Source organism: Lotus japonicus, chromosome 3, assembly GCF_012489685.1.
Source record: "Lotus japonicus ecotype B-129 chromosome 3, LjGifu_v1.2".
Taxonomy (NCBI): domain Eukaryota; kingdom Viridiplantae; phylum Streptophyta; class Magnoliopsida; order Fabales; family Fabaceae; genus Lotus; species Lotus japonicus.
In genome coordinates, this window is record NC_080043.1 from 63,761,849 (window position 1) to 63,788,771 (window position 26,923).

At 40.5% G+C, this 26,923-nt stretch overlaps 4 protein-coding genes across 4 annotated transcripts; 2 read left to right on the top strand and 2 right to left on the bottom strand.

The window, feature by feature from the left end:
* Positions 1 to 122: 122 nt before the first annotated feature.
* Positions 123 to 16,881, bottom strand: LOC130745247 (protein VTE6, chloroplastic). The gene is made up of 5 exons (XM_057597419.1): positions 16,418 to 16,881; positions 15,640 to 15,893; positions 15,069 to 15,192; positions 998 to 1,102; positions 123 to 579 (listed from the first exon to the last, which is right to left on the bottom strand). The coding sequence occupies exons 1-5, from the start codon at positions 16,808 to 16,810 to the stop codon at positions 487 to 489; spliced, it is 969 nt and encodes a 322-aa protein (XP_057453402.1). The 5' UTR covers positions 16,811 to 16,881; the 3' UTR covers positions 123 to 486.
* Positions 2,897 to 6,338, bottom strand: LOC130745246 (uncharacterized). Its single transcript, XM_057597418.1, has one exon. The coding sequence runs from the start codon at positions 6,320 to 6,322 to the stop codon at positions 2,909 to 2,911; it is 3,414 nt and encodes a 1,137-aa protein (XP_057453401.1). The 5' UTR covers positions 6,323 to 6,338; the 3' UTR covers positions 2,897 to 2,908.
* A 6,204-nt stretch (positions 16,882 to 23,085) lies between the features above and the next one.
* On the top strand, positions 23,086 to 23,541 carry LOC130744500 (uncharacterized). The gene has a single exon (XM_057596678.1). It carries the CDS (start codon positions 23,086 to 23,088, stop codon positions 23,539 to 23,541), a length of 456 nt encoding a protein of 151 aa, XP_057452661.1.
* A 630-nt stretch (positions 23,542 to 24,171) lies between these two features.
* LOC130744501 (protein FAR1-RELATED SEQUENCE 4-like) lies at positions 24,172 to 25,092 on the top strand. The gene has a single exon (XM_057596679.1). The coding sequence runs from the start codon at positions 24,172 to 24,174 to the stop codon at positions 25,090 to 25,092; it is 921 nt and encodes a 306-aa protein (XP_057452662.1).
* The last annotated feature ends 1,831 nt before the right edge of the window (positions 25,093 to 26,923 follow it).

Here is a 26,923-nt window from a genome sequence, read left to right on the forward strand (position 1 = left end):
AAAATTGATCCATACTTCATCGAATATAAGAACATAATTTTTAAGGTATTTGTGAATATCGATTATGAGAATATATACATGTGAATGTTTGAGTTAACCAAAATTTGATATGATCATATTGATGTCACATAATTCAATAGTTAGATTTGATAAAATTTATATTCCATAAAAAATATCAAGTGGAGTGACTTTACAAGAATTCACATCCACAATTTGAAAGAACCTAGGCTTGGTGCACATGAGACTTGAATCATGGTTACAGGTTATTAGACTCATGTGGCTTCGATTACCCTCAGCTATTAACTTTGTAACAACAAACATGCATGCTTGGGCAATAATTAGAAAGAAGGGCTGTTAGTGTTATCCATATTAAACTTGCATACGAATCTCATGCTAGGATTAGATTGCTTCATGCAAGAATTGTGAAGAGCTGAAACTTAACGAATGAATAATTTTATCAACACTGCTTCCATTTATGCTGCAAATTTAGGGATGCAAGCTCCGGAGTGCTTGCTGCAATAAGACTGCGGTGATACTGCCCATGGATACGTTGATGATATTGACTGCATCATTGTTAAGCTGCAATAGAAGGACAAAGAACATGTTAGCAAATAAAGATTAAGATGGTGAACCGAATCCTGATGTCCTTAACAAAAATGAAAACCAGGTACTTTTTTCAATTTTAGTAAGTAGCAGTAAAGAAAAGTTTCATCCAAAAACAGGGTTGGACATAAAGAATCCATAGTAATGTAAACCAGTATCATCTATGCCTCACCAAGTATTCAACCATACTACTCAAATTTTCCATATATCATTTGAAATTCAGACCAACATTTGATTATAAGGAAAATTGCCATTTATGAACTTAGATCTCTGAAGCCTGTCTCAGATAAAACTTGAGTACTTTAAACACAGGTAGACAACTTTTGCAGGCAAGATTAGACAGATTTGTGAGGAAGTTTGTATGACAAAAATATCACTGTTTTCATGAACCTACCCATTGAAACCCTTCCTTCTCTTGAAGAGCAGCGCCAATTATGCTCTCACCAAGATTAGCAATCTGGGAAGCTAGTACACATATAATTGCTTCATGTAAACCAACCTGCTCAACAATAAAAACATAGAAATAATCACTAGAAGAATAAATAATTGGATAAATATTAAGGATATTAATGTAATGACATTTTAGCATTTTATGGGATCCACGATTCTTCACATGGACTGAAAATATAAGAGTCAAGATGTGCTCCCTCAACTTGAAGGACCCACAATGTTTGGTGGCATAACTTAAATTAAATTTCACTCTTTACCCCTATGTTACAGTTCTGACTTCAAAGCATATAGAAACCATTTATATCCTATACTTCCTGAAAAAAAAAAACAATGGGAATGAAATATCACTGAACTTGTTTGTTTTGTTTCCATTGCATTGATTTCTAAGACACCAAATTCCTTTAAACAAACCATGAATAGCATTATTGTATACAAACTGTTGCCCCCATTTTCATAGGCATGTCATGTGTACAATGGTCATCAGCTAGTGAAGTAACAGCTATGTTAGTCAAACAAACTGTTAGGGAAGAAACTAGAGAGAGAGAGAGAGATAGAGAGAGAAAGAAGATTCAGAGAGAAGAGAGAAGTTCATTCATCAACAAGATGGTTACAACTGTTTAGCTAGCAGCTTATATACTATAACTGCATAACTGCTTCTCTACCTAACTCCTCTAACTGACTAACTGCCTCAACTAACTATCTAACTGTCACATACGTAACATATCCCTCCCCTTAACAACTTCCTTGTCCTCAAGGAAGAACCTGTAAATCCACAGGAACATCAGCAGTAGTATCAAATGTAGGAAACTGTTGTTTGAGGTTGTAGAGAACCTCCCAAGTAGCATCTTCTTCCAGCTCCCCAAGCCACTGAACCAACACCTCAGTAACAGCTTTGTGCCTGCACTGGACCATTCTTCTCTTCAGTATCTTAAGAGGAGCACGTGGCTGATCCATGTTGCCCCAATCCAAAGGTAAAGGCACATGTTGCATAGCAGAAGGGCAAGGTTTCAGTAGTGAAACATGAAATGTGGGATGGATTCTGGAGTCAGGTGGTAGAGCCAGAGTGTAGGCAACTTTGCCAACACGATGGAGGACTTGATAAGGGCCAAAGAAACGAGGAGACAATTTTTCAGAGGCTCTATGTTGGGTAGAACTCTGCCTATAAGGCTGCAATTTCAGCAAGACCCAATAGCCCACAGAAAATTCCCAATCTGTTCTGTGTCTATCAACTTGGACCTTCATCCTAGCCTGAGCTCTCATGAGATTAGCTTGAATCCTTTGGATCATTTGTTCCCTAGCTGTAAAACTTCTATCCACAGCCTCCACCATAGTACTCTGAGGACAATAAGGGAGATGAATTGCAGGTTGCTGACCATACACCACTTCATAAGGTGTGGTCTGTATAGCTGAATGATAAGGGTGTTATACCACCACTCAGCTAGAGGCAACCAAGTAGCCCACTCCTTAGGCCTCTGCCAAGTCATAGCTCGAAGATAGTGCTCCAAACACGTATTGAGAACCTCACTCTGACCATCAGATTGAGGATGATAAGCAGTGGTTAAACTTTGTGAAATTCCCAGCTGTTGTAAGAAAGCAGTCCAAATTTGCTAGTAAAAAGAGGATCTCTATCACTAACAATATTGGAGGGAGCACCATGTAGCCGATAAACCTCTTTAATGAAAATGTCAGCTAAAGTAGAAGCTGTATAAGGATGAGAGAGGGGTATGAAATGAGCATACTTGCTCAGCCTATCAATGACAACCCAAATAGCATCCTTGCCATGAGATTTGGGTAGCTTATCAATAAAATCCATAGCTATGCTTTGCCATACTCCAGCAGGTATAGGGAGTGGTTGCTACAAACCAGGATTAGCAACTCTCTCATACTTACACCTGAGACAAGTCTCACATGATTGGATGAATGCAGCTACATCCTTACTAAGCCCTTTCCAGTAAAAGAAAGACTTAATCCTAACCATAGTAGCCCTTATGCCAGAATGACCTCCTTGATGAGAGGAATGAAGCCACTCCAAGATTAAGGTCCTAACTTGGGCATCATTAGGAACCACGAGTCTATGTTTCCTAAACAGCAAACCATCCACCACAGAGTAGTGAGTATGCAGCTGGGGTTGAGCCAGAACCTGAGAAATAAGGAGCTTAAGAGCATCATCAGCTGCATAAGCTTGAGTAAGTAAGGCCCACAGTTCTGAAGATATGGAAGAGACTGAAAGCTGCAATAATTCTCCATGAGAGGCTCTAGAAAGAGCATCAGCTACCACATTTTCCTTACCCTTTTTGTACTGAATTACATAGGACAAACCCATCAACTTAGTAACCCACCTATATTGAGCTGGAGTAGACAATCTCTGCTCCAATAAGAATTTCAAGCTCTGCTGATCAGTAAGAATAGTAAATGGCTGGATAGCCAAATACTGATGCCATTTGGTAACTGCATGGACCAGAGCCAAAAATTCCCGATCATATACTGACAACAATCTGTTTCTAGGGGATAAGACCTTACTAAGAAAGGCCACAGGGTGGTGATCCTGAAGTAGAACAGCCCCAATGCCAGTACTGGAAGCATCAGTTTCCACTGTAAAAGGTTTCTGCATATCTGGAATAGCAAGGACAGGAGCTGTAACCAATGCATTTTTGAGTTTTAGGAAAGCATCTGCAGCTGCAACTGACCAAAGGAAGCCATCTTTCTTCAAAAGGTCTGTTAATGGTGAGGCCATGATACTATAGCCCTTAATAAACCTTCTGTAATAACATGTGAGTCCCAAAAACCCTCTCAATTGTTTAATTGTAGTTGGTTCAGGCCACTCTTGAATGACTTTGATCTTGGTAGGATCTGTAGCAACCCCTGATGCTGAAATAAAGTGGCCTAAATATTCAATCACAGGAGTGAAAAAAGCACATTTACTCTTTTTGACATAGAATGAATGCTTCTTAAGGACTTCAAAGACTTCTCTCAAGTGTTGGACATGGCCCTCAATAGTAGCACTATACACTAAGATATCATCAAAGAATATAAGCACACTCTTCCTCAAATATGGAGCAAACATAGCATTCATGGCTCCTTGGAAAGCGGAGGGAGCATTTGTAAGACTAAATGGCATGACAACATACTCATATTGCCCTGAGTGTGTTTGAAATGCTGTTTTCTCCACATCCTCAGGTCTCATTCTCAGCTGATGATAACCAGCCCTTAAATCCAATTTAGAAAAAACTTTAGCTCCCCCTAATTCATCCAATAAGTCTTCCACCAATGGAATGGGAAACTTTGCTTTCACAGTCAGATCATTGAGCTTCCTATAGTCCACACACATTCTCCAGCTGCCATCCTTCTTCTTGACTAAAACAATGGGAGAAGCAAAAGGAGAAGAGCTAGGTTGAATTACCCCTGACTCAAGCAATTCCTTCACCATTTTATCTATGACATCCTTTTGTGCAGGAGGATATCTATAAGGCCTGAGAGAAATGGGGTTTGACCCCTCTTTCAATATGATCAGATCATGAATGCCCCTGAAAGGTGGCAGCTCAGCAGGTTCTTCAAACACTTCACCATAATCTTTCAAAATGGCTTCCTCATGAGCCTGAAGATCCACATTCCTCTCTTGCACTGTCAACCCAGAATCCAATGATTCCTGAGCCTTGAGAGTGCAACAAGCTACCTCGCTAGAACAAGGAAGAATCTGTAATATGTAACTGTATTTATCCTCCCCTACCATATGGTGCAATTTAGCAGCAGAAACTAGTTTGTTCTCCTTCTCTTCCATAGCTTGCAACTTGACCATCTCATTCCCCGTAGCAAATTCCATGATCAAATTAGTAAAGTCCCATGAAACAGTACCCCATTGTCTAAGCCACTGCATACCTAAGATGAGATCACAACTACTAAGAGGTATGGCAATTGCACTGTCAATGAAAGTGTAACCTTGCATTTTCCAAGAAATTCCCTCACACCAACCAGTACCCTGTATTATTCCCCCATCTGCAACTGTTATCTTAACTGGTTGCAAACACTGAAGCTTGCTCAATCCCTCATGGCACAATTTTTGGTTAATAAAGTTGTGTGTACTACCAGTATCTATTAACAAAAAAATTCGTTTCTTGCCTAACCATCCAGTCAATCTCATCATAGGATATTGGGAATCACCATCCAAAGCATTCAGAGAAATGGAATCACCATGTAAAGCATTAAGAGAGACTTTAGGAACACTCACCTCAGGTCCAAGATCCTGTTCCAATACCTCCTGACATTCTTCTGAATCAAGACCATCTACTACCATGAAGAAAACCTGAGACTTCTTTCTTTGGGGATAATCATGCCCTGGAGTGTACTTTTCATGGCAAAAGAAACACAGATTCTGAGCACGGTGTTCATCCATTTCTTTGGGAGAGAGTTTCTTCTGAAAAGTGTAATTTGGCTTCCCCAAAATACCTTTCTGGTTGTTTTCTCCCACCAATTTCCGGTCACTTCCCCTCTTTTCCACCATTGTAGAAGTCACTCCTTTCTTCTCAAACCAATTGCTAAAGGTTTTGGTCACTGGATTAGACTTCTTGTGCAGTAATACCAAACTCCTTTCTTGCAGCTTAGCAATTCGCATTGCTTCCAGTAGAGTACGAGGACCAAACATCTTTACTCCAGTGCATAACTCAGGATTGAGGCCTCCAAGATAACACTGAAGCTTCAGTGACTCAGAAAGCTCAGTTCTACATGCTAAATTGTCAAAAGCTTCATGATACTCCTCAAGATTTCCTTGCTGCACCAATCGTTTGAGCTCCTCCATTGGCGACTCAAATTCCACACCAAATCGCGATCGCAGTGCAGTCGCAAACTCCGGCCAAGCCACCCTTCCCACCGTTCCTTGCTCCAACCCCTGAAACCATCTGAACGAACTCTCGTCCATGGCGATACTGGCGACGGTGACACGTTCGCCCTCCGGAGTGCCATCCAACGCGAAGAATCTTTCACACTTCGCGATCCAGGAATCGACATCGTCTTTGTTGAATTTCGGAAAATCCAACCTTGTGAGACGCGTCGGCATCTTGTGATCTCCATCGCCTGGTGCTCTGCTTCGTCGAGCAGAAGCCAAATCAGTGACCTGAAGACCAATTCCACGCATAGCTTCCTGAAACCTGTTGAATTGAGCTTCAAACCGAAGCTCCAACTCTCGCATGTGACGCGCGATGCATGGATCCATCGCAGCCATGATTCGTTCCTCATCTTCACGAATCGAGCTTTGGAATCGAGTTGCTTCAGCCATGGCGGTTCCGAGAATCGAAGGCTCTAGATACCAATGTTAGGGAAGAAACTAGAGAGAGAGACTGAGAGAGAGATAGAGAGAGAGAGAAAGAAGATTCAGAGAGAAGAGAGAAGTTCATTCATCAACAAGATGGTTACAACTGTTTAGCTAGCAGCTTATATACTATAACTGCACAACTGCTTCTCTAACTAACTCCTCTAACTGACTAACTGCCTCAACTAACTATCTAACTGTCACATACGTAACACAAACCCAATCTCATGAGTTGAGCGCTGTGTTAGGTATAGCTCATTAAAAGTAACAGAATCATAATAACAGAATTAGAGTTAGTGTTGTTAGGAATTAATTAGAGGGGGGGGGGGGGGTTACATGAGGTACCAGCTATATATAAGTCAATGGAAGAGAAAAGGAGAAAAAGAGATTCGGAGAGGTTGTTCGGGAAAAAGAGGGACCAGGTTCTCTTGTAGCCCGGAGTGTACAGGGTCAATGTCCAAATTGAGCAATACTGACTATATTGCTAGAATTCTCAATACAAGATTTTCTGCATGAAATTCAAACTAGTTGTATCAACTGTTATCTGGGCCTGATTCAGGGAGTGAAGCAAGGAGAGATGGTTCAAACCAAGGAGGTGAAGGTCAAGCATGGAGGAGAGCTGCAATTGGTCAGAGTCAGACCATGTTAGTGCTTAACGAATTGATGGAGAAAGTGCTGAAGCGCAAATGGAAGGAAAAAGCTCGGTCCTGCACAATTGCAGGGAAGATTTCAGGAAAAATGGATCATACAGGCACCCAAGATCCTTTACCATCATTTGAAGGTTCAGGGTATAGAGAATTGAGGGCAAAATGTGAGCAGTATTTTGTGTTGGAAAAGGTAACTGAAACACAGAAATCCAAGTTATTGCTGATGGCTATGAAGGAAAAGCCTTTGCCTGATAAAGGCATTATACTTATACATGACTGAAAGGGAAAGAAAACCAATCACGCAGGCAGATTCTTTATATGCTGGTGCGGATTTGATAATGGGAACTACGAATATCCCTCATCAGCGCTCACAAGACTTATGCAAACAAGCACTTTAAGAGAGTAGTTTGAAGTGTTAGTTACCAAAGAAATAAGATGAAATTGGAAATACTTTGTTTACTTGTGTATTGAAGCCTCATGATAGGATCAAGTCATGATCTCCAGCTTGGAATTCCAGCTCTTTCCTCCTGTTGTCAGCTTAACTCTTCTGACGACTCTGCGAGATCCTCATCTTTTCTTGGATTCGCTTCACTTCCTCTGTAGTCTGCTGAACCAACTCAGGTCCAACGACCAAGTTCTCTCCATCTTGGTGCCAACACAAAGGCTTACGACACCTCCGACCATACAAAGCTTCGTAAGGTGCCATCCCTATGCTTGCATGAAAGCTGTTGTTGTATGTGAACTCAATCAGCGGCAACAACTCATCCCAGCTTCCCTGATGATCTAGCACACAAGCCCGTAGCAAATCCTCCAAGGATTGAATAGTCCTTTCGGTTTGCCCATCCGTCTGTGGATGATAAGCTGAACTCAATCTCAACTTCATTCCCAACGCTTGATGCAAAGCTCCCCATAGACGTGAAGTGAACCTCGGGTCTCTGTCTGACACGATGCTAGACGGCACACCATGCAGACGAACAATCTCAGCGATGTAGATCTCTGCTAGCTTCTCCACCTTGTAGTTCAGATTGATTGGCACGAAGTTAGCAGTCTTCGTCAATCGATCAACTACTACCCATATTGCATCGAATCTCCTTCGCGTTAGTGGTAAAGCCGTCACAAAATCCATAGAGACGCTGTCCCACTTCCACTCCGGAACATCCAACGATTGTAGTTTCCCTGCTGGCTTCTGATGTTCCACCTTTGCCTTCTGACACGTCAGACATGTCGACACGTACTCAGCTACTTGTTTCTTCATTCCAGGCCACCAAAAATGAAGCTTCAAGTCCTGATACATCTTGTTCATTCCCGGATGAATACTCAACCTGCTCTTGTGCCCTTCATCCAAGATCAGCTTCCTCATTGTTGCGTCATTGGGTATACAAACTCGTCCTTTACAACGCAAAATGTTATCGTTACCGATAGCAAACTCCGGCGCTTTTCCTTGAGCAACAAGTTTACGCCACTCAACCAGTCCTTCATCGATCTCTTGCTTCGACTTTATCTCGTCCAAGAGTCCACTCGACACTGTTACCATTCCGAAACTCAACTTTCCTGGCGCGATCTTCACATCCAAGCTCAGATCTCGGAACGCCTCCAACAGTTCTAACTCCTTGACCATCAACGAGGACACATGTATAGCCTTTCGACTAAGAGAGTCAGCTACAACATTAGTCTTCCCCGGATGATACTGTAGAGTAAATTCGTAGTCCTGCAGAAATTCCATCCATCTTCGCTGCCTCATATTCAGATCTTTCTGATCGAACAGGTACTTCAGACTCTTGTGATCACTGTAGATTGTGAACGTACTGCCATACAGATAATGCCTCCAAATCTTGAGAGCATACACTATAGCAGCCAACTCCAAATCGTGCGTCGCATAATTCTTCTCGTGAATCTTCAGCTGTCGCGAAGCATAAGCAATCACCTTCTTCTCTTGCATCATTACACAACCCAACCCATTATGTGAAGCATCACAATAAACGTCGTACGGTTCACCCTCCTGAGAGAAGTTTGATTTGATTGCAATTCTGTCCGTGACCTTGTGTGAATTTTTTAGAGGTCTTAACAACCTAACCTTGAGAAGCTTCCTTCACGAGAGTTGTAGCTCTCTGAGTTAGCTAAATTCTCTCGTTGGTTTCGGGTCATTCCGACCTCTGTAGCCCGAGATATTCATGTTTTAGTGACGGAAGGTCAGGCTGTACTGTACTAGCAATTTTGCTAGAAGAAATTTTCTTAGTTCCGAATTTATTTCTTTAAATTACGGGAAGGAGTTTTGCCTTGATTTATTTTATCCTCTTAATCAGTAATTAGGAGGGTAATTAGTTTGGCTTGGGCCAAGTTATGAAGGGAGAAGAGAAAAAGAAAATAAAACCTAGCCCATGATGTATGCTAGCCGCCGGTTTCACTTAGGGAAGGAGATGAGTGTTTGTTGACTTGGTTTGCTTGAGTTAAGGGGATTATTGGGGGTTATGTTTCCTAGTTAAATGCAAATCAGAATTGTGGAAGGAATAAAGGAGAAAATAATGAGCAATTAATGTCTTGTCCCTTTTCAAATTGAAATTTTTTGTGAAGGCTTGGGAAGAGGTGTGTGAGGCCGCGAGTTTGGGGACAAAAGCGGAAAGGGTTTTCAGTTTTTGAGAGACCAAAAGGGCTGAGTTAGAAACACATTCCCACACTTTCATTCTCATCACACATTCAGAAAAAGAAAATAAGAAAGAAAGGGTGAGAGAGAGAGAGGAGAGGCGGCTAGAGCAAGAAGAAGAAGAAGAAGAAGAAGAAGAAAGAGAGAAACCAAGAGAGATCAAGGGAAAGAAAGAGGATTTCCAGAGCAAGGGAGAAGGGATCATCTTCTCTAAACCATTCAAACTCATTCTTTTTCATTCTTCACAAAGGTTAAGGTAAGGGCTGGTCTAGGTTGGGTAGGTTGTCTAGGGAAATTTGCCATGATTTGCCATGAAGAAAGCTATGAACTTCATGGTTTTGCATGAGGGTTGGTATATGTGATGCTTGCTGGACTTTTGCCTTGTGACACTATACTCTACTATTCTCTAATCACTATATTTGTTATAGATCTTGATGCTATGCGAAAATCACATGCATACTTGCAAAATTTGCCATGCGATTTACTTGCCATAACATGATGGTTGAGATGTGATGAGTTCTCAAATTTTTGGATGATCAATGTGTTGTATGGGGCTGTACTAAGGCTTATGTGATCAAAGGGAAAGAAAAGAAAAGTTTTTGAAAACCCTAAGGGCCTTGATGAGGTTCGGCCGAACCCTATTTCGAGGGGTTCGGTGTATTCTTTTCTTTCGCTTTCATGCATAAGTCTTATGATGCCTCGCTTGATGTTTTTGCTATGATTTATGATGCATGAGGTTGTGATTATGAGTATCCTTATACGATGTATAATGTTTATCCGAATAGCTGTTCAAAGGGTCGCTCATCTAGCTGTAATTCCCGATGTGACTGTGATCGTTTTACCATTGTATTTATTCTATGCATGTGTAAGACTCTAGGATGATGTTAGAGCCTTAACAAAGAGAATGAGATTAATCGCTTGCAAGTGAAAGAGTAATAATGGATCATAGTTCAAGGTGAGACTATGTACCATGAGAACGATGGTGCCGTTAGAGACAAACGGTAACTTGCACGCGAGGGAGATTTTATGGATCATTGCGGCTCCACGTGATTTGGTTGACTGCAGTCACCGTGAGATTTTTGTGGATCATTGCGGCTCCACGTGAACTGTGCATTTGCGGATGAACGAGATGGGCCAAGGAGTTTTGGTGGGTTGTGTGATGTGAGGATGCGTTAGTTTAACTAACTAACTGTTATAAAAATTATTCCATAAGCGAATGATTTGTGTGTATAATGATAAGGTTTGTGATTATGTTATTCTTGCAATCTGACCCTTGCGCTACTTGTCTATTTGTTTTTGTGGGGGGTAGATGGCCACGAGGGTGATAGCGACGACCCTCTCCTGGGAGATAAAGCTCTATGATGAGAAGCGGGACCAGGCATGGACGTCGGACACGTCCGGGGTTCGCCGTGTGTATGTCGGCGATATCAAACTCACCAGAAAAGACAAACAGGGCAACATAGCGGAGATTCAAAGGATAACAGGGAAGATCATCATGCCGTATCCACCGCCGAGGTTTTACTACCCGAGGACGTTGGATCACAAGTCGCTTCGGTCGAGTCTGATCCTTCCGAAGAGGTAGATGCTGAGGTTCAGATGCCAGTGGAGCCAGTTGCGGTTCCAGCGCAGATGCTAGTGAAGGAACCAATACTAGAAGACAACAAGGTGGAGAACAACCAAATTCCTGAAGTGCCAAACATGTGGGAAGACCACGATGCCTGTTGCCTTATGGGTCTCTATGACTTTCCATTGGAGCCTCTGCCCGTACCTATGTCACCTCTGAAGAAGCAGCCTATGAACGAGGATCTCTTGAAGGCCGAAATTGTGGAGATCTCTAGCGACGATGAAGACTGAGTCGGGGAGTGATACACTTTGGGGTTTCCGGGAATGAGATATCGAGTTTTGTTTATTTTTGTTTCGTTGAACTTTTCATTATGTTTCAAATACTTTTTTTTCGGTTGTAATACAGTTGAGGATTTCAAATGTGGTTTTTCACACATGGGTGCAACCACCGTACTTATATTTTGTTTAATTACATTTTCCATTTTGGCTATATCAGTTATTTTCAATTATCCACACGTTTCATTTTAATTGAGTCGCGATTAATGTTAAGAGGTTTTCAGTAAATGAATCTTTGTCACTACTGATGGTTAATTAATTAAACGACGAAAATTCTTTACGAAAATCCACGTGTTTTAGTTACTATGTGACACCCGAGAAATCGGGGCGTTACAAAAAACGGGAGAGTGGTAGGACTGTTAGGCAAGGCCAGCTAATGGGCATGGGTGTTAGGTCAGTTTCTGAACACAGGATTTAGGGGAGGTTGTTATTCTGTTAGTAGTCAGAAGGGGCAGCTTTTAGTTGGTTAGGGAGTTATAACAGCTAGAAGTTACTTTTCCTGATAAACAAGGGAGTTAGTTAGTAGTTTGGACTCATTGAGAAACTGGATAGAGTTCTAGCCTCTCGAATGCTAGAGAATTGTAACTACTCATTCATTCTTCAAGAAGAGAGTTTTATCTCTGTTGTTTCTTCAATTCTTCTTGTTCTTCTGATCCAGTTTCTATCACTTTCTTCCACATGTGAAGAAACATATAGTCCTGAGCACATTTGCAAGAGAACCTTGATGATCTTGGAGGCAGTACAACTCATTAGTGAATGCTCACCACAAGGAAGATTGAAAAGCACCATAAGATAATAAAGTTTTGGTAGAGTTTTAAAAGGTTTAGTTCAAAAAAACACGTAAGATAATTTCTTACTAGGACGTGATCTAAATGGTTATGTGAGAAGGACAAGTAGACAATTTGAGGGTTTCCCTAAGGGTATTGTGCAAGGGAAGGCTTGAAAGTGAAAGTATTCCGAATAATTATTGATATGAACGTGATTCAAAAGTATAATATTTATATACAAGGTTTCCAGTCCTAGTCAAACTAAATAGAGAAACATACTACAATAATAAGATAATAAGGAACAATAACAGAATAAAATCTAATCCTAACAAACTAATCCTAACTGAATTAACTCAAAAATACTATATCCAAACATTCCCCTCAAGCTAAAGGGCGTATAGATCATATGCAACCAACTTGTTACAATACTAATGGATGAACACAAGTGAAGTAGTCCTATGAGGGAAGGGAGAAAAGAACACCACCAGGAAGTGAAATAGAACATGAAACTATAAGCTCCAAAGTAGTGGGAGGATCTTGAATATGTTAACCTTTTGAACTTTTGCTGAATCCACAGGCAAACAAGAGACAATATTATCTCCATAGGATCAATATCACATAACTGCAACTCCTGATTCAAATGCTTCAATCATAGGAGCTCACAAGTTGTGTGAGTCACTGCCAGCTTCTGAACTTGATCTAGCGGGATTGTTGCAAGTCAAAACTCTAGGATAGTTGTGGGGTCAGCTGATTCAACAAACCAAAGTAAAAAACGAACTAGGGCTAAAAATCAGCAACAATACACCCAACAAAAATCAAGGCAGAAACAACAGCAACCAAACATAAACACTTTGGATCGATTGGTTGATGGCGTGTGAGATGGACAAGGGTGTCAACTAAAACACCACAAACATAAAGTAGGCAAATGCTTACAAAAGCTGAAGCTCCAATAAAAGGATGGAAGCGACAACATACCAAGGTTTGACAAAGTTGTCACGTATGACAGTGACACCTAATGGTTACAAAAAGTGGGCCAACGTTTACTTACACAGCAGCTGATGCTCCAACCACAAGGATGAAAGGGGCAACACACCAAGGATAGACTAATTATAGTTTTTTTTTTATCAGCATCGGCTAATTATAGTTGATAGTGATTATATTAAAGAAAGGAACAAAAAGATAATAGGACTAAGTCAACATACAGTAGGGGTTGTGTTTCAATTGAGTACAAAGCATAATCATAGATTAGGAAAGTGAAAGCAAAAAAGCCCAATTTGTGGATCTCATGAACACAAGATTAAAAAAAAAAAAAGTGAGAGATTGTGGGTTTGACTATTTAGGCCAAAACATCATTTTCACAATCACCCTCAGCTTAAACTCTATCCAAAAAAAATTCAGTTCAAATTTGCCTAAGAACCCAGAAATTATGGAATGTATTATTAGCAAGACACCCTAATTCAGGGAAGATACACAGAAAGGATACCAAACACACTCCCAAAACCAGAGAGACCCAATGCTCTCTAAACCCAATTTCCAAAGTGAATACAAAGATGATCCTAATGCACTCTAACCTCCCTTATTTATAGGCTACAAACCAACCATCAAAGTACTAACCCCTAACTAACCAACAACCGTAAGCTCCTATCAATATGCTGGGTACTTATCAGAACCGCTGAAAGAGAAAGAAACTATGAGCAATTTGGAGTAGTGTTTGACAAAATGTAGAATCAAGCTATACCAGCAACAAATCATGCCTACTCATCAGCCCCAGACAAAAACAAACAAAAACTGCCCAGTATCAGCAGTAAAAAAAGTTTCAGGTCCCCCTACTTATGAAAGACACTGCCCTGGCTACAGGATGATCTCAACAAAATCGTTGGATTGGGGCAAAAATCGTCGACTCATGCGGTCTCATGAATATGATTACAATTTTTACTATATGGTAGCACCACGATTGATAAGATGGGATAAGATTAAAAAGGAGTGCAGAAAGCATGATCCTTATTGTAAGAAATACAGAAAACGGAACAACTAATGTAGACCTTAATCTCACCCAAAACCTAACTCCACCACATTAGGCCCAGAAACTTAGCACTAAACCATCTAAAATAGAACATCCAACTAACTATAACTCCGCCTAATCTTGCGTAGCCGGTCCCAAGCCCGTGTAAAGGAGGATGGTTGTGTTAGGCCTTGGGAGCTAACGTTAAACCCGTCGATATCTTCAATACTTTTCTAAGGATGAACTTATGGTTTCATCTGTATTTAACATGTCTTTGAGAGAGGGGCCTAATGTGAAGGAGTGACATTGATGTCTGAAACTGAAATCGAATTATTAATAACAAGCCTTGAAGCACACTGTTTGATCCTGATAAGAATAGGCTTTCAGCTAGAATTACTATACCACCTATTACTAATGTGTATGTTAGGCGCCAGGCTGACATTAGTAGGAAATGATTGGTTATTTCTGTTAAGCCTTGATTAAGAGAGTTAGTATAAATAAGAGAAGTTAACTTCTCTGGGATTAGCTTCTGGAATGTTAGGTTGGTGAACTGAATCATGGGGATTCAGGGAAATCTGTTAGGTTGTTGCAGATTGTATCTCTTTCACTTTTGATCGAATAAAACTCCAATTCAACTTTCTCTGTTTCTACCAGATCCCATTAGCAAAATTTCATCGCGGAATATAAACAATAATATAAAAGAACTCTCAAATAAAAGACCGGGCTGGACTTGCACATTCATAAATAAGAGAAGTACCTGACCGATGAGACAACTGACAGAGGCAAGAACTATGGATGCTAAAACTCCAGACAAGGTTCCTTCAACGCTAACCGCTCCTTCTGTGCCTCTTGGAACTACCTTGAATGTTGTCACTAAGTACCTGGTCATTAAGCAGGAAGAACTTGAGTACTGGAGTTTTGCAAGATAACATAGAACATAGTTTTTTTATTAGAAAAAATATCTTAATTTTTCCACTAATCAGTTAAAAGTAGAATAAATGCAGACTGACAATAGTATTGCCTATCAAGTAAATGTTCAAAAAGGAAACATATCAAACAAGGTTCTATTATATGCAAAGAATTAACAAGGCAAGACATGTTTCACATGCAATCAATGCACTACCACAAATGGAGGGTATCGCTTAGTTTCAAGTAGGAAATTTTATCAACACAAATAATAGAATAGCATCAATACAGAATTAAGATTTCTTAAATTGGGGGAGGTGTTCCTGACCAACTAAGTAAAACAACCATGACAATTTTTAATAAGCAGATATTGATAACAGCAGCCAAGGTGAATCTGGCGCTCATAAGAGTTCACTACTCACGTTGTTTTTCCATATGCCTTCCCTATTTCACTTGAGACTGTGTCACTCAACTTGGTACAGAAACTGGCAACAAACCCAAGTCTCCAAAGCCTAAAGTAAGCCTCACCCCCAACTCCATAAATTGATAGGAAAGCAAAAACGCAACCAGCAGCACTGGATCCAATAACACTGCCCGGACCCCTTCTTCCTTTTCTTTTCTCTGCAATCCCCTGGGCCATTTTCTGTGCCATTTTGACCTTCGTGACCGCTGTTCCCTAACAAATCCCACATGAATCAACTCCAAAGAACACAAAGCTCCAATCCCAGAAGCATAAAAAAGGAAAATTCTCAACAAACATTTTCAGAATTCCATGGATAATTTACTTTTGCTCAAAAAATTTATCACTTTCAAACAATTAAAACTCTCAACCTCAAAAACGAAATCAAGAAAAAAACACAATGCCCATTTTCACAATTGTAGAGAAATCCATAAAAACCCATTTCACTCTCAAAATAAATCACTCCGAAACAAGATACATAGACTTTGGGAAAGAGAGTGAGAGAAGAAGTTCCTGCTTACATTTATGAAACAGGAAAAGCTTATAACTTTTCAAATCACACCAAGTCTCAAACCCTATAAACGAAAACAATGAAAAATCCCGGGTACCCATATTCAGAATTTCACCGAACTCCATCAATCTTACTCTGATAGAGCACAAATCCACAACCCCAGAAACAAAATCACGGAAAAAACCCATTTGCTGTAAAAAATCAACACTTTGAAAATAAAGCTACTGACAATGACGAAATAGGTGGCGACAAGGAAGAAGCCAGAAGGGCCAAAAGCACGCCAAGTGAGTGTTCCGAGCAGAAAAGCGGCGGCGATGCCGGAGAGGGACAGGCCGGTGACCAGAAGGGGAGAACCCACGAGGAAGATGAAGAGGTTGCTCAGCACAGAGGATTGCCACGTGGCGGGGGTCGCCTGAAGCAGCGCCATGGCTCCTCCAACAGCGTCTTGGAAGCTGCTGGCGGCGGCACGTGAAGCCTGCATGTTGCGGCGAAGAAGACAGGGTTTGAGAATTGGGGATTTGAGTTTTGGAGAGAGAGAAGAAGAAGATCGAGGTTGGTGTTGGAAGAGAAAATGGGAAGAAGAGAATGCGGTGGCGTGAAGAACACGACTTGAATAGGCCATCAATTGTCAATGGATCAGAGCTGAGAGTAGACTAGGAAAGGAAACACTGCCTGCTCCCTCTTTGATGAAACAACTTATTTATTCCAAAACTTAGAGTGGCGTATATCCTACAAGTACCGGTGCCCATTAGGATGCACAACTTTCATTCTGGTCCACCCGTGGACCAAGAGAGCAATTTTGACTTTTTCCCTTCCTTTACCCTCTTCTCTTTACCCTTCCCTTTTCCTCTTCCTCTCAATTCTTCCCAACCAGCCATGTAACACCCCAACTTTTGGGGGTCACAAATAGTAACATATTAAATGAAATGAAATGATTTTCCAAAAGGATTTACAAATAAGGGTATATATTTTTTCATTTGTTTTCTCAAACATTTCCAAAACTTGATATGCATACTCTTTCCCAAACCCATACATCCGGCCTGGCCAAGGCAAACACTCGTGAGTGACGACGGATGTTCAAGACATATAAAATTGCAACGAAGCAATGATTAATTCGACAACAGGGTTTTAAATGCGATAACATCCTAAGTCCAATATACTTCCTACAATCCCCGCACTGGAGAGTTGCAGAAAAACAATGCATCGGAACCTACCCAAAATCAAAGTAAGTTATACAGCCATCCCTATAAGATTTGACCAATAACAGTAAGCTTCTCTACCCAAGGCTCTAGCCATACATCTAACTATTACTTCTACCAGTCTTCGGTTAATCTACTTTCTCCAAGAAGTCTTCCTGTAAATCAATCCAATCACCTCCTGGCAGCGATCAACAGCTACTTGCAGCAACACCTGTTAGGGCCTGGCAGTTTGCCGACCGCCCAAACACAAACAAAGCAGACAAGGCAGAAAGGGTCAACTTCCTAGAGTAAGGTAATATAAGTCCTAGCTAGATTTAACATAGTTAAGTAGCATGTGAATAATAATTAGACACAACACAAGTCAATCTCTAGCCTCTGAGCGTCAAGTCATCAGTCCATCACTCGTCGCATGCGCATAGATGTATCTTCATTTCCTTGTTAGGGCAGCACTACGTCTCCCTAATGTAAACGCACGACACAAGGGTCAATCATCTAACACGATGAGGTCTATACTCTCTAATCAACAAACAGATAACAAGATCAAGGACAATCCCCTTAATCGATCCAAATGATAGGAGTTAAGGTCTAACCTCTTAGGAAAAATAACAAATAGTATGACTAAGGTCAATCCTCTAAATCAACTAACACATAATAGGATTAAGGTCCAGCCACTTCAATCCAAGGTCAAATATTATGATTAAGGTCCAACCACTTTAATCAAATAGCAAAGAATGGGATTAAGGTCCAGCCACTTTAATCCACAAGCAAATAATAGGATTAAGGTCCATCCTCTTTAATCCATAAGCAAATATTAGGATCAAGGTCCATCCTCTTTAATCCAATATCGAATATTATGATTAAGGTCATACCACTTAATCAAAGAATAGGATTAAGGTCCAGCCACTTTAATCCAAGGGTAAATAATACGATTAAGGTTCATCCTCTCTAATCCATAGATAATTAATATGATTAAGGACAAACCTCTTAATCAAAGAATAATTAATAGGATTAAGGACAAGCCCCTTAATCAAGTCCTGCAGGTATGCAAGAGCTAGCAAACCACGATTCGTCCTCACCCAGATACGTGTCTAGCTATGGTTCATGTCTCTATCGTTTTTCCCTAAGGTAAACGTCGGTCCTTTGACCAATCACTTCACACAAGGAGTAGCACCTGCACTTAATGGCGGTTCTACTCATAACGGCTCTTCTTCATGATGTTCACAACTCGAATCATTATCTTTCCTCGAACCTCGAATCTTCGACCCTTCCCATTTTCGAACTCATTTCATATCCTAAAATTTCCTCAAAATGGGTTATCTTTATTATTCAAAGTGTTCTATTTTGAGTTAATTCATTATGGAATTTATTCTCAAATCAAGTCTTATGCATTCATTTGTTTCAAAGTCTAACAGATTAAAGATCCCCAATGTCCTGGTTTAGGCGAAAGCCTCGATCCTCCGTGTCAACAGCAGCACAGTCCTTCCGACAGATCCTACTTGCTAACTCTCGTAACACTCCGCATTCGAAGTCGATATATCCATAAGGTTTGGGCATAAAACAAGATTCATGCACTTTTGCAATTAAAAGGAATAGAACAGGTCTATCCACTATAAAACAATAAGACGGAAACCAGTAAACGGCCGAAGCCTCCAGAAAACGGAGACGCACGTCTCAATCAGTTCACACGGCCGAAGCCTCCAGAAAACGTTTTCCCAGTCCAGTCCAACAGTCATAATCAAAAGCAATAAACAGGTCGAAGTTATCGACGCCTAAATCATATAGCTAATAACTAGGAGAGTTGCCCTTACCTCGAGTTGTTCCAGTCTCGCGGTGTAGGTCTCCCTCACAAGCTTGTTCAGTCAATCCCAAAGTTTCCACAATTGAACCTTTGAGCACACAAAGCAATAATGAATCAACACAAGTCGATACAGTCGAAACAATCCTAACTAATGTTCGACAAAGCTCAAGAAGCTTCAGAGTACCACATTTAGGCACGAATGGAAGGGCTTCCCCCGAATGGATGAGTTTTGACTCGATTCAAGTTTTGTACAAAAACACTTTATTCGCTAAAACGTGCATAACTCGAGCTACAGAACTCGGAATGACACGAAACCGGAGCCAAAATTTCCACAATTGAAAAAGCTACGCAATGGCTCAGGTCATAGAGACCCAAAAATTATTTTTGGACACGGTACCCAAGCAAATAGGTTTCGGCCACTATGGAAAATAGGGTTTTCGAACTTTTTCTTCGATCTAAATCAATTCCTAGGCATTCTTAGGCGATATCTAAGCCAGGGAAACTCTCAGAAAAATTATCGGGTCGAAAACTGTCGCAGGGGTATTTTGGTCAATATTTTTAGCTCGGAAAATAAAAAATTCGAGTTTTGATAAACTAATCGGATGGAAATGTCACTAACGACGTTTATGACAACTAATCCTACTGACACTAAGCTAAGTCGTGAGTTCTAAACCGAAAGGATGAGACTTTGCCCCAAAAATGGGTATTTGAGGTAAAAATTGATTCCGGCGGAATTTCGGCGACAGAATAAAAAAATGTAATCCGACAGAACTACTCTTGGGCACGTAGGGAAGATGTTTAGACAGAGAAATCAAGCTATTTGGACAATTTTACAAAAAGCTCCAAACTTTGAGCTCAGAAAAACATAGAAAAAGTCGACAGATCTGACGATCAGAAGTGAGGGATAGTAACTATACCTCGATGTCTTCGATTAGCAACGAACAGCGGAACTATCGGGCAAGAAATGGCGAAAATCTTCTTCTCCTCTCCTCCTCCTCAAGCTCTCGGCCTCTCTCTCTCAAAGGTGGGGAATTTTTTTGTTTTTGTCTTTTTTTTTTCATTTTCCACCTATTTATAGGATTTGGAAAATGCGGAAAAATGATTATTTCGCGATTCCGATTTTTCCTACTGATTCCAACGTATTTTAGACACGATATTCTTCCCGCTGAATCTTCTAATTCTTCAAAGAAATATCAGTATGATTTTTGGTTTTCGAGGCTTGTTTTTAATGCTTACCGGCATTAAAAATGCACTCTATGCACTTTATGATATGGACCTCGGATGCAGAAACTTCCTTCTGAAGAAAGATTGGAAACATCAAGAGAAATGGGTGTGCGCGTGTGGAATCTTCGTTTGAAGCTCCGAATAGAAAAAGTCTTCATCGTCCGTAGATTTTAGGGTTTCTGAACTATCAGGGATTCCGTTTCGGCAAACTTTCGAGAATTGGAATTTGACGTTCGTACATTCCAGGGTTTCGTATCGAAACGCTTGTTTATAAATGAATAAGAGAAGTTCTAACATTTCTCTGAAGATTTTTGGAATTAGTTTCCGTCGTGTCCTAAAGTGTAAATTAGCTATTTACTAGTGTCTTTGACCTAGGCTTAGGCGAATATTAGTCGTGCTATAACTCTTATCGGTTTTGATACAATCCTTGAACTTTTCCCGAACCTTCTCCTTCATAAATCTATTTCATCCAATAAACTCTCGTTCAGGTTTCCCTTCACGATACATCGAACTTATTCGTTAATAAGGAATTTCACTAATTTATTCTAAGCTTAAAATCTTGGGTCTCACAAGCCACCAGTCCACCCTTCCCTTCACCGTTGCCGGCCACCGTTGGAGATAACATGGATCTGAATATTTCAAAGATGAAGGAGGCTGAGATGGATCTGATGAAACTGAGAGAAACGCGAAGAGCACTCGTCATTTTCCTCTACACAGTTTGGATCTGATTCACAATGAAAGTTGAGGACTCGAAATGATGGACGGTGGGTGACATCACAATGAAAGTTTGGATTTGCGTTAAGTTCCTAGCTTTTTTTTAGTTGTTCATCTCCTTTCCATCTCCTTCTCATCTCTTTCAGATCTGATATATAAATTTTGGATTAGAAAATACAAAACTCAGAGAAGGAATTGAAGTCTTGTTGGGGTCACGGGTCTCATGACGAGTACTTCCTTTATCCTTTTGTAGAATTTCCGATTGGCCCTTCACATCCAGCCCTTTTACACCAAAAAATGATTGAGAGAAAATTTCATGTTATTTACTAATTTTGGTTTGGTTTACAGGAGCAAGAAGGGAAAAAGAAATCAAAACACAAGTCCAAAAAGAGCTGAAATGAAGCACAAAATGTGTCGTCTCTTGTTTAGCCTTTGTATTATTTTCAATTGAGCCACTCATCATGTTAGAGTTTTGGATGGGAATTTTTGTTTTGTTTCTGTTCATCCTCATCTAGATGTAGGAGTGTTAATGACTGATGAGCGAGGAAACTTGTGTTTGATTTAGTGATGTTTGTTGCTCTGCATATATCCCTAAAGTGCAGTTTGTTCAATGGTTCATATTTTAATTGTGAATTCGTTTATGGAATTGATTTATGGAAGTTTATTTCTGGAATTTGTTTCTATTTTCTTCTGGAATTTGTTTCTATGGAGGAGGTTCTTGATGGAGGTTGGTGATTGAATTGGGTTTCGTTGGGAAGGGAGAGGAGAGAGTGAGGGAGAGAAGGGTTTAACACTTTACATTTTTACCCTTTTAGTATTCAATAAATCCTAGCCTTTGATGCAAATAATATTCCAAGATTCTCTAATTCAATGGTGTTTAGAAATGGTCCATCGGTGGACCAGAATGTAAGTTGCCCACCCTAGTGGGCACCACAAGTACCCTCTGGGTCCTGTAAGCTACCAGACCGGTAATTACAAATTTTGTGGATCATGTAGCTTACAATACCATAAACATGGGTTTTGGCCAAACACAAATTACCTCGTTCCAAAAAAAAAGTTACCCAGCTACAGTGTCTTTTTTCCAGGTTTAACATACGAGCCTCCTTCACCCAGCAACAGTTTTGTTTATAGATAAGCATCTCCAGCAGTAGTGATTTCACTTTTCATAGTCGTTCTTTAACATCGATGGCATTTGAACATCCATCGCATTCGCTGGCTACATGGCGTTTTAGTGTACGATCCATCAATCTTCGAAGGATTGGTGTTTCCGAGAGTCTGATCCGAGTGTTTAATAACCCTCGAGAACCCTCTCCACACTGTTTCTCCCTAACCGTAGCATTTGTTGCCCCATATACCGAATCGTTTGATCCGTGACGCGATTCCTTGACCCAGCAAACCTTGTACTGTTCTGTGTTAGAGTGTTCAGCATAACAGACAATGGCGGGACGTGTTCCTGAAGTGGACAGTGCAACCTAGGTATGGTTCGTGATTGATTTGAGCTATTTGGTAATGAAAGTGCTTTATTGTTGTTTAGATTCAATTAAATATAGGTTAGTTGACTCAGCCGTTGATCTCCTTCACAGTAGCCACGCATTAAACTAATTTGACCAAGGAAATGATGTTTATTTACCAATGCCTAGCATTGTATTTTTACGGTTATTTGTTGTAATTAAATACAAAATGGCTGGTGAAGTTATAATTTTTCTTTGTGATGAGACTTTACAATGCAGTAAACTACAAATTTGTTACTTCGACACCTCATAACGAATGACCATTACGGAAGTATGTGGGTTGAATGAACTGGTATAAAGCTTCATCTGTATTGTCATTGAATTTATTGCACTCATGTTTATGTGGTTGTTATATATCGTTCCACTGCCGGTTAATTGGGAATGAACCTGTTAAGGTTGAATTAAGTTATGTATGAGTACGCGTTGATTTAAGTTACGATTTTTGCAGGCCATGAATGAGTTGAAGTATTTTGTCCAACATGAAAGTGAAATGGATGTCGACGACTATGAAACGCCCTTTGAAGATGACGTGGTAAAATGGGTTGGATATGAGTCTGAACGTTTTGATGAGAGTATGCGCAATGAATACAATGGCGAGGATGAGGAGGAGGAGGATGAAGACGAGGATGAATTGATGAAAAGGTTTGTAGGCCTTTCTAAACGCTTTGAAGACAGTGGGAGAGAATTTTCTCGTAATGAAAGTGAGAGCAGGGGCAGTGAATCCAGTGGGGAGAAGGATGAGGAAGACGAGGAGGATGAATTGCTGAAAATGTTTGCAGTCCATTCTGAACGCTTTGAAGATAGTGGGGGAGAATCTACTTGTCATGAAAATGAGTGCAGGGCCAGTGAATCCTGTGGGAAGAAGGATGAGGAAGACGACGAGGATGATTTGCTGAAAATGTTCTAAGGCCATTCTGAACGCTTTGAAGACAATGGCAGAGAATCTACTCGTCATGAAAGTGAAGACAGTAGCAGAAAATGTAGTGGTTCAAGAAATCTTTACTACGCATTTGATGGAACTGTACCAGATCATCAGGTAATTCCAATAGATGATGTTGGGGACACCTGCAACATAGACATGAAGAATTTTAAGCCGAGTGATGTTGTGAACTATGGCTTTTTTAGCTTTGAAGTTGCATACTTGTTCTACGTCCAGTATGCAACGTCCAATGGGTTATGTGTTCGAAAAGACAGTGTTGTAAAGAATAAGAAAATAGGGGCCCTTTATCAACAACAGTTCGTTTGCAACATGCAAGGTGAAAGACGGAACACTAGACATGCACTGCAGGAAAGAAAACGAGAGTCTGAGTATTAAAAAAGATGTGGTTGCCAAGCCAAATTTAGGGTGCATGTTGACTCTGTCATTGGGCGGTGGTACTGCACTGTCTTCGTCGATGTTCACAACCATGAACTGTATACAGGTTTGCAGTGTGGGATGCAAGCACCTACGAAGAAGATGAGTTCGAGTGACATACTTCAAATGAATAGTATGAAGGCATGAGGAGCCGGGGTCCCTCAAATATTTCGTGCTCTTGTGATGCAGTCTGGAGGTCTAGGGAATAGTATCCCTGATAAAGGGTGTCTTTATAACCAGATTAGCAGGCAGAACCGGAAGAAAAAAAATGACGGTGTGAGTGCAATACAGTTCATGCGTGACTTGCTATCCAAGGACGGTAATATGTATGTTGATTGTCTTAGGGACGATAAGAACATAATTGATCGATTGTTCTGGTGTGACGACATTTCTAAGTTGAGCCATGAATTGTTTGGTGACGTGTTGGCTTTCGATGCGACATATAAGAAAAACCAGTACATGCTGCCACTAGTTGTTTTCTCGGGTGTCAATAACCACAACCGATCCACCATTTTTGCTGCTGCCTTAATATCAAATGAAACAAAGGAGACGTATGTGTGGCTGTTGGAACAACTCATGGTTGCAATGAAGGGTAAACAACCAAGTGCTGTCATCACCGATGGTTGTGCTGCAATGAAATACGCAATTAAGACCGTCCTTCCTGATGCACGTCATCGACTATGTGCGTGGCATATCCTGATCAACGCAGGGAGAAATGCTAAAAACAAGCTTTTCAATAAGGCATTTAAGAATCTCATGTATGATGACTACACTATGGGGAAATTCAAAAGAAAGTGGGATGAAACGGTTGCGAAGTTTGGGTTTCAAGACAAGAAATGGGTTAAGGACATGTATGATAAGAGGAAAATGTGGGCTACAACTTATTTGCGCGGTAAATTTTTTGCGGGGTTCAGGACGACATCTAGGTGCGAGGGCTTGCACTTTGAGCTGGGGAAGTACGTGCACTCACGGTACAACTTGAGAGATTTCCTAGACCAATATCACATTTGTCTGAACTTCATGCGTTTTAGAGAACTTAAAGATGACTGTGAATCCATTCATGGTGAAGCCGTGCCAGTAACCAACCTGAAGAAACCTGAATAAGGGAGTATATATATATATATATATAGATATATATATATATGTTGTATATATACGTATAAGTTATGTGTTGCCTACCCTAAGGTATATACATAGCATGTTATCAAATCCCTAATGATAATCCAATCATCAACATCTAAACAAATATAATTAAAGGGCATGATATGTCATGCAACGTCAATCATAATAAGATGCATGGTGTGCCAATGCAAAATATGCTGACACAATCCGAAATCCGTCACTTTGCTTGGCGACGGAACAAACCAATGGTATTGCCACTTAAAGGTTGGGCACCTCGAGACGGTCGTAACACTGGCCTCGTGTTTAACCATTTCTGCTCGGGTGTCGCTTATCACCTTTGGCTATACTCAAGACGATCCAACTCTACACGGTTCGACCATTTCTACTTGCTATGTCGGACATCAACAAGAACGATACAACTCTACCCGGCTAACCGTCACTCCCTGTTGTGTCGGGTGTAGTCAGGAGCGATACAACTCTGCATGGCTGATCGTTACCTCATGCTATACCGAAGTACTCCGCTTTGGACTTCATCGCGTATATGCATGAATGCAATATGATTAGCAAATCAACGATTCGTCCTCACAATACCCTATGGTAGACATTGGTTCATTGACCAAAGGCTTCTTCAATGAGAAACCTAGGCTATAGTCAAGTCGGTTGTGACCCTACGGGTTTAACCATTCCTGCTTGCTATGCCAGACATCAACAAGAACAATGCAACTCTACGCGGTTGACCGTCACTTCCTGTTGTGCCAGGTATAGTCAGGGACGATGCAACTCTACACGGTTGACCGTCAAATCCTGCTACACCAAGAGTCCTCTACTAGGTACCTCACTAACGCCAGACCCTTGGCTAAGCCCGTCTACAAATTCTTTTCCATAATATGAATTCCCTTAAAAATAGTTCTCTTATCCGGTAAAAGGTTTCATCGTAAGTTAGGGCATTATGTTGTTAATTCCAAAATCCAATTCTCATGTTCCAAAACCTTTCAAAATAACGTTCCTAAAACTAGTATCACCGACCCATTCCCGTTTTCCAAACTCAATTTCATTCCTAAGTCTTTTCCATCAAATCGTCGTCATTAATTAAAAGCGTTATATTCTTAATAAGTATGTTATGAATTTATCTATATAAAATAGATTATGATTATTTTTGGTCCAAAACTCTATAAGTTCAAAGTTCCCCTCAGACCAAAACAACTCCCCGAGAAAACACTCGATTCCCTAAAACAATAAAGGTTCGAACCTTGATTCGACCTAACAATCATTCCCAAAACAAACTTGTCATTGTCGTGACGAAGGTAAGTGTATTCTACACTCCGAAAGTCGCATCAAATGCACGAATATAATCAGCACAACTTAATCATAAACGCAAATGCATCAAGCTCTATAGAGCGATGAATCAATAATGCAGTACTATAAAACATAACCATGTCATATCCACTAGAAAGTGATAAGACAGAAACCAGTAAACGGCCGAAGCCTCTCAGAAAACGGAGACACACGTCTCATATAAGTTCACTCGGCCGAAGCCTCCAGAAAACATTTTCCATAAAGCGATAAAGAATATCGATATAATATTCAATATTCAAGCAATATTCAGTTTGAATTCATCGACACCTATAACTTCAATAGCTAGTAAGTAAGTTGCCCTAACCTCGAGTTGTTCCAGTCTCGCGGTGCAGGTCTCGCTCACAAGCTTGTTCAGTCAAACCCAAAGTTTCCACAACCAAACCTTGGAACAAACAATGTAATAACCAATCAATACAAGTCGATACCATCGAAACAATACAAACTAACGTTCGACAAA